Source organism: Arabidopsis lyrata (assembly GCF_000004255.2).
Source record: "Arabidopsis lyrata subsp. lyrata unplaced genomic scaffold ARALYscaffold_3, whole genome shotgun sequence".
NCBI lineage: Eukaryota > Viridiplantae > Streptophyta > Magnoliopsida > Brassicales > Brassicaceae > Arabidopsis > Arabidopsis lyrata.
In genome coordinates, this window is record NW_003302553.1 from 17,468,341 (window position 1) to 17,477,112 (window position 8,772).

At 34.2% G+C, this 8,772-nt stretch overlaps 1 protein-coding gene across 1 annotated transcript; it reads right to left on the reverse strand.

Moving 5' to 3' along the window:
* Positions 1-454: 454 nt before the first annotated feature.
* LOC9321910 (N-alpha-acetyltransferase 35, NatC auxiliary subunit) lies at positions 455-7,601 on the reverse strand. The gene is made up of 16 exons (XM_021032450.1): positions 7,322-7,601; positions 7,116-7,183; positions 6,653-6,808; positions 6,205-6,372; positions 5,497-5,641; positions 4,996-5,081; positions 4,145-4,417; positions 3,914-4,057; positions 3,124-3,255; positions 2,623-2,721; positions 2,423-2,482; positions 2,001-2,205; positions 1,741-1,859; positions 1,581-1,649; positions 1,345-1,443; positions 455-801 (listed from the first exon to the last, which is right to left on the reverse strand). Exons 1-16 carry the CDS (start codon positions 7,437-7,439, stop codon positions 574-576), a joined length of 2,169 nt encoding a protein of 722 aa, XP_020888109.1. The 5' UTR covers positions 7,440-7,601; the 3' UTR covers positions 455-573.
* Between the last annotated feature and the right edge of the window lie 1,171 nt (positions 7,602-8,772).

Below are 8,772 nucleotides of genomic sequence, written 5' to 3' on the forward strand. Positions count from 1 at the left end.
CATGAAGGAAAACTTGATATCAAAACTGAGTTCATTTTGTTTTTTTTTTTTTTTTTGCTTAAGAACTGAGTTCAATTCCGAAATGGTAAAACCGTAAAAGTAATAATTTTAAAAATCCTACGAATGTAACAACATACGTAATTCTGAATTGGAAACGAAATTCTCTTCCATAATTTTTTTTTTTTTTTTTCTCTTCCATAATATTGTCTCACATAAAATTTGTAATCTACTCTAAAATCCCTCCTTTCAACAAAATCATATAAAAATAATAATTTCTCTGCCAACATAAAAATCAAGTTCATTGTGGTATTTAGAGCTTTAGTAGACACGTAGACATTCTTAAACAAGTAAGCAGAAGGTTTATGGAGTACTTTATAATAATTCAACTTCTTAGAACAACAAAATTTTACAATAAAATTATAAAAGGAACAATTTAGGGAAAAAAAAAAAAAAGGAGCGAAAAAGCATGATAAAAGCTGAGATAGGAAACTAAAAAAGCACACTTGTTTCCAAAACTTAATAGGGTTTGTCCCAAAATTGGATTTGTATACAAGTGAATGAGAGAACACAGTTTCAAGATCTACGGACAACAGCAGTGGCGAAATAAGGATGATGGGTGAACTCAAACGATACCTTAAGCGAACGGTCTTGACAGAAAAGGTTCACAGCAACAATATTGCGTTCCGCGACTTTCTCTAATCCTTGGACTTCAGCCAGTTTATCAGGGTCATTGGCATAACCAACCTTTATGTCCTTAGCGATCTTTTGAGCATCGTGAAAGTACTCATACATAGGAAGATACTGCAGCAAAAGTAATGGATACAAATTTACTCACATGTTCAAAACTGTTTCCATTCGAATATAGTAGATTTATACATGTACACATCCATCACTAAAACATATTAAACATTACCTATATTTGCTCAGTCAATATTGGGATCTCAATTTTTATTGTGTTAATAGTTGTTAATCAAGTTATTGCTTTTAATCAAATAGTTAAATGATAAATCCTACATGTACATATTTTAAATAAATTGTGAATCCTAGATTTGTATTTTCCGAATTACCTGAACCTTACTCAAGATATTGCGATTTATGGTAGTAATCAGATAGTGATTGTAGGTCCCCGAACTACCTTTACACTACTCGATTCCCGAATTACCCAACCCTTTTTTAAGTGTATGCTTTGGGTAGTAGATTTAGATATCTGAAATAACACCATATTCAACCCTTACCCGCTATAACCGGACCCTGTACCCTTAATGCACATGTCTACTTCTACAGTTTATCTGACAAAATAAATAAGATTGAGCATAAAAACAAAGTTGTATACAGAAAACTTACGTCGAGACGAGCATGAGATGTGGATTTTGAGAATGATTCATATGCGTCATATTCGGGAAGCGATGCCTTCTGAAGGAGTTCAAAATGTTGAATAAATTTCTGCATGTTGAGGAAAATGGCAAGTTGAAGTCATACACAGGAAGGGATAAAACGGATCACCTACTACTAAGGCTGAGGGTTTGTATCTTACACCTTAATACAACAACTACGCAACAGATAAAGGGACTTATGCTTACCTCATTTTCGGTATTAAAAGGTCCTTGACTCTTTAAACACATCCCTTCATTTCTCAAAGCCGCAATCATCTACGGGTAAACACAAGATTCGGTCAGGTTTAGAGTACTTGATATCAGCAATATAAGGAGCTTGAAACCAAGAGATTGAAGACAAAAGTACCACTGTGAGGCCTTGTGCAAGGCATGTCTGACATTTGAGAAACAACACCCATAGACTAATCTGATCTTCCCGAGCCATGTCCCTAGAATACTCCTTATTCCTCTTTGCTTTTCTTTCCTCTGAACAAGAATATGGTAAGTGCATTATATACAAAGATACAAATACACTATACAGTTATGCCAAACCAACTACTGTGCAAATGGTTCATCTTCGAAACACTGGGATACAAAATAAAAACAAATGGATATATGAATGTTTACCAGTGTTGACAACGATTAAGACCCTGAAACGTGCTCTTTCAGCAAGCTTCCAGAGTATAATATACATGTACCAGTATACCATGCAATATTCACTTGGCGAGTAGAGGTCGAGGTCAAATCCCAGCATGAGAAAGCGAATGGCCACCCAATTAATTTGCTCATCTAATCCACCATATATATGGTTTAAAATGAGTAGAGACTTGTCCTGAAATGTACATAGATGCAAGTTAATACAATATTCAATATCTGCTTATCAATAGAGCCAAAAAATTCTGAAGGAGAAAAATAAAAGTTGTAGGAATTTAGACTACTGGTTTATTCCTGCTAATAAATGAATAGACAGCCGTCAACTAGATTCAGATAGAGGTTTGATTATATGGACCTGGCATCTTTGCAACACATAGTGATGGTAGTAAACCTACCCCATTTTTCGAAGCACGTGATGTATCTTGCTGCATCATTTGACCAACAGCAATCCCCATCTGCCAAATAAAGGAACATGTATGAATGAGATCTTGAGACAAAAACCCAAATCAGTATGCACACAATTTTAGGGTAAGCAAGCTTACATATAGCTAAGTAAAGAATAATACAGTTCCAACAAAGGCACAAATGGTATAACCTGCACATGGAATATGCTCCAGTCATTTAAGATTTTCCCAAGCTTACGCCTCTGCCATGGGGTATTAGCACATAGTATTTTAAGCAGATTAACCATCAACTGCACCGCAAAATGAGAACAGAGGTCAAACAGAGCTTTCTAAGGAAGAAGCCAGTTGAATATTTATCCATTTATTACTTTTTCAAGATCCAGAGGCTACCAAAACCCAAAGCATTAAGACCAGGCATTCTCATCAAAGTCTCCATAAAAACCAGTAATTTTTTGTTTTTTCAATCTTCTTGATGATTGCAAATTAGTTACATCCACACATGCTGAAATTCTCTGAGATTGCGGCTTATAAGCCAGACACCGAATATTGAACAAAACCAATAAAAGATTATTCTTTGCAAGGTTTTACCAAGTTTCACACCCTTTTCAAGGAAAACTAAAGAGCTACCTCATACACGTTTTTAGAAAGAAAAACAAATGTACCCAACATACTTTTTAATAAACTGTTTCTACCTGATTAAGTTGAAGAATGTACTCATTCGTATGAAGGCCATGGTTCTTGGAGACATCTAATGCAAGAGATCTGGCGCAAATTGTCAAAAAGGTATCACGGCCGTAAAGTTTCCCATCTTGCACAAGGAGAAGCTGTAGAACAAGATAATTTATTGAGTATAAAAGGTAAAAGCATTATGCTAGCTTAATACATAAATTATTCACGAATATTGCTTATAAAAATGAACCACCATATCAATGCTCAACAGAAATTTACAATCAGAATCAACCTCAACTACATATATTGGATCAATATTCTTACAAGTCTTCATAAGAAAGAAAAAAGAAAATGTCAGCCACTAGATATTCCAGCGTCAACATAACTAACATCTAGATAGCAATAATAGTAAAGAATCAACAAGGAGAATAAGCAGAGGATTCAACAGGCCTGTTGGGGAAGGGGGCTTGACTTGGGAAAGGTGGTTCACGAGAGTTGGATATTCTCTAATCCATCGGTTCTAAGTTTGTGCAACTGTTTTTACAGAAGGAGAATTCTACTATAGTCATATGGCTCAATCACTCAACTCTTAAGTGAAAATGAGTGCTAACAAACACAAAACTGCAAAGCAAGGAAGCGGGTAAAAAAAAGAAGCCATATATTCCACTATACTAACACACCCTAGTGGATGTATGTGAACATCCATGCAACCACAGCCAAAATATTTACTCCAACAAGAAAAAGGAAATGATGTATGGGTATCTGAAAGCACAGAGCTGCAAGATATTGATGTGTTAAGGTATAGTAAGGCACCTGAAGATGAGCCCTAGCAACCAAATCAGGACGAGATTTTTGAAACTGAATCACAAACTGCAAAACGGCCTCTAAATCTGGTTCCAATGAGAATACACAAATCTGATCCAGATTGTGAAGAAGTTTCACATAATAGTCAATAGCCTGGAAAATCAAAAATTGAAAAAAGTTACTAAAGAATTTTATACACACAAAATATATTAAGTATACAGAGAATTCGGAAGTCCCAACCTTTTTCCAAGAAAGAAGTTTAATGGCACGTGGCGGCGTTGGAGCTGATAATCTTTTGTTTAAAGTAGGATCAAATCCAATGGGGGAGCGACCAGAAGCAGTTGTACTTTCTTCTATCTCGTTTCCGCCATTTTCGACAATATTTAATCTTAAAAATTCTTCCAACTCCAGAACAGAATCTAGCTCTGATATGCAATAGGCTATATGTTTCCTTGCCAATTCGAGGCCACGTCCTTGTGGTCGTCTCATACAATTAAGAGCATGTAGAAAATGCTGAAATTATTGAGAAAATGTTAAAACAACTAGCAATGCAAAAGTCCATAACAGCTACTAAATTTTTTAAAAAAATGGCTTACGAAACAAAATAATAATTACATCACTACTCACATGTCTGGCGAGTATTTCTAACCATAAATGAGGGTAAACAGGTAACTAAAGCTGCCATATATTCAAAATTTAGCAGCTAAGCTTGCTCATTCTTGTCAGTTGCATAACATAGAAAATATGACACCATAAAACATATAGTAACTCTGTTTACCACTCCCCATTGTTAGGTTAGGTTGAAGAAAAGCAACTCATCATACTCATGTTCTGTGTAGTTAGTTATAGGGACGACAGATTTAACACTGGATAAAAAACCAAATGCACATATTAACTACTAATTGTAGTTTATCTTTTTCAAAGTAAGCAATAAAAAACTTCTGTTCATCGATGGCCACCAGAATACTGTATAAGGAACAGACTTGGGACTATATCATACACCAGTTAACATGACTTAAGTTGAGAAAACCCGTAAATAACAAATAAATGTAACAATATTTATCAAAGAAAGAATAAATAAAGCATGAGACCTTACGGAAACGTATCCGGCATAACAGAGATTTGCAAAAACTCTCTTCCAGATGGGGATCAGTTTGTAGAGGTTCCAATTCTGCATCTTTTAACCCAAAAAAAAAAGAAAGAAAGTTGTTGGTCTCACTTCTCAGTTTGTGCTGCTGTGCAACATTGTTACAAATAAACAATAGACCATATGACTCAAAGAGATGGTAATTTTTCCAAAGAAAAAATCAATTGTAATGATCATTACTCAGTACTCAGTAGAAGACTCAAAGTTATCGTATATAGGCCAGGTAGGCTAATTCCAAGTTGGTATATGCTTAGAGATCAGTTGCACAATATCTAATTCCAATGCATTATACTATCTCCAAATCCCAAATCACCATTATATGTGTAAACAACATAATAAAGAAAAGAAGCAAAATAATATAATTCTTCAATCCCATCATATGAATACTCTCTTTGTATTTCTATTCTGCAAAATAAATAAAAAAGGAAGATATGCAAAGAAGTACCTTCTAACACTCTTCTTCTTGTGGCCTTACAAGCACGCAGCTGACGACAGATTGTTTCTTCGACCGCATTCAAAAGTAACAAGCCCTTGGCATCTTCATCTCCACTAAAAGGAAGACCGTATGTCATGGTAAACAGATCCTCTTCCTGTCAATATGCAGGTAACAGGTGAATCATTCAGTGTAAAATATCCATGACAGCAGGGGCTTCGGCCAAGTTAAAAGAAACTTCTATCCAAAATATCACGACAAATCTTCTCAATTTTTATCTTCATTTAGCTGCGCAATGGTGGAAATTTCTACAAAAATAAGTTATACACTCTGCTAATCATCTCAAGATTAAGAAAATCAACTGCTTAGGCTAGATGAGAATGAATGCAAAGACTTCATTAGAAGAGTAGAGTAAAGTGAATCCTGTTTTTGGCTCTCATGTCTCCAAGCAGGGAAATGTGACTTCTACATTAAACTAAGAACATTAACATTTTAACTCAGATAGAGCTTACGATTACTGACAACTATGAAATGTCAAAATGGGTAAGCAACTGTTTTTCAATCCGCCAGAAAAAATGTTGGACATATCAAAAGATCTTAGAAGCAAACATTGAACACAAACTAAACCGTTAATGAAATAAATAAATAAAACAACATAAAGAATCATTTGCTTAGCACCACAAGATTAAAGAGGACCAAAGATTTGTTAAAGTTAATTACTTCATTTGTACGTGCATCTGAAACAACAGAAACAACTGCCCTGCAAGTTGCTCGGATGACCCTACAGTAAGAATGTAATAGAGCCTGTGAAGATGTCCTCTCAGGCCTCAGAACATAGATGCATGAAAACACAGTTTGGGCCAATGAATGACCCATGTGCCACGTTGCCTGCAAAAGAGTAGAGAAATAATAAGGAAAATACAAAACATCAACCAAAATCAGGTAACATATTTGTGCACTTAACACTATAAAAAAAAAAAGACCCAAAATGTGGATAAAGCAACTCCAAGGCGGAGATATTAGCTACATAGAGATCTCGTTATCAGAAGTTTCAATTGAGAAGTGATTAATTCTCCTAGGAAAAGGAAACTATGAGATGATATATAGTCAAAATTCTATCTTACAAACTCACATAGTATTATTTTAGCACATATAAAACAAAGATTACCTCGCACGCCAGGAGATGATCCATAATGTCAATGATGGATTGAACATTAACAGTACTATCAGAACTTATAGGTACAGGCGCAAAACCACTTTCGATGGCTTCATCTATTGAATAAAAGGTAGACACCATACCAGAATCCATCTTTGGGTCCATAATCTAATACAAAGCAAGGGACACCATTTGTGAATGGAAAAGAGTTTGAAATTCTACAATGAAATCAATAAGATATGATGTATGGCAACCTTACAAGTTAAGTTTAGAGCTAAATGCAGTCTAGACATCCCTAACAAGCTAAAGATCTTAAAATTAAAGGATGCTACCATTTTATAAACATATTTTACATCGTTGATAAAGAAGGCATTGCATTGTTTTAGAAAATATGTTAACTAGTGAGACCAGAAGCTATCTGTTGTTCAAATAGGAACAATAAGTGGCAATCTTGTAAGATTAAAAAGTGTAGAACCTCCAAAGCAGACATGGCAGCAAAAAGATTGAAATTATCTCCATTTATGAGTTCACCCTCTTGAAGATCTGCAAAAAGAAGACTCTAGTTTTTTTTTATAAAATCTCATGAAACTGAAACAAGTGGGAAAGACAAGAAAAATAGGCAAATTGGTATCATCCAAAGTCCAAAACCAAAGAATCGATTCAGTCCCTGAGAGTAAGTACCAGTGCAGGCGGCGGAGAGGAGAGGTGAGACATCGGCCCAGACGGAGTTATCACCGGAAGGGATAGAAGAATCGTGATGAATCGAAGAAGACGATGCTTCTTCACCAACTGGTTTCATCGTTTGTTTCGAAAATCAACTACTGTATCTCTCGAATCGAAAACTTTGTTGGGGGTTTTTGCTACTTCTGGTATAAGTTTCGTCTTTCTCGATGGAACGAACACTTTGCCTGGGCTGTTTAGGGTAATTTCCGGGTCGGATCCCCAGCGAATACACCCAATCACCCACCCTTCTGCCGTTTTTTTTTTATTTCTTTTGTTTTTTAATCAAACTTTAAAAAAAAGTGATCGTTTAGGCCCGATTGGTTTTTGATGGGACTTTAGATTTTTTATTATTGTAGATTTTAGTGTTGTAGTATTTTTTGCCGTAGAATTTAAAATTTTGGAAATCTTAAAATTGTGTGTTTTAGAGAAAAAAATTATTTTTTACAGCAAAAAAAATTAATTAAAGAAATATTTTGGTTGTAGGTAAAAAAAAGAAAATACTAAAATTTTATAAAGCTTAATTGGATTTATTTTAAAGCTTTAGAAACTTTTTTGCTTTGTAAAGTTTTTAAAATCACCAACCCTTCTGCCGTCTTTTTTTGTTTCTTTTGTTTTTTAATCAAACTTAAGCAAAATGATGGTTTAGGAATTCATTGGTTTTTCAATGTCCTGTGAGGAAAAACGATTTTAAAAGATTCTCTTATTTGGGCTTAAGACCCTCTTTCTAAACTAGTGTCTTTCATTAGTGTGGAATAGAACATAGTTTGGATTAAAACACTATCCCTTCAGTTGTATTCTACCTGTTTAAGTGTCTTTTATCCTTTACTAGATGAATACCTACGCTACGTGTGGGTTTATTTTAAAAATTGTTAAAAAAAATTATGTTGATTCTTTTGTTTTTTATATTTTTTTGTTTTTTTTTGTATTTGTTATTTAGTAGTTAAAAAAATTATATTCATCTTATGTATTTATGTATTATTCTTATGGTTAGATTCACTTTTAACTCGTATGCACTCTTACCTAGCACGTGGAGGCCTTGCGTGGTTACAGAACCATATTGAAGAGGAAAAGAGGCGATGATGTAGCTGGGAGGACCTATTTGATTTCTTTTAAAATTATGGTCGTCAAACTCTATTTTCAAGTTATTATGCTCTGTTTTGGGTTATCATGTTCTGTTTTTTTGTATTTGGATATTTCTCCTTCATTATTAATAGAATTATCATTATGATTAGATTCATATAAATCCGATTTTTTATATATCTAAGATCATAATATTTTCACTATCATGAATACATACAACAACAATATAAGATATTTTGATACAATAATATGTAATTATGTTACTTATGCGGTTTGAAACTTGCCTAATTTGATTATAAATAAACAATTTCTTGTTCTATGTACTCTTC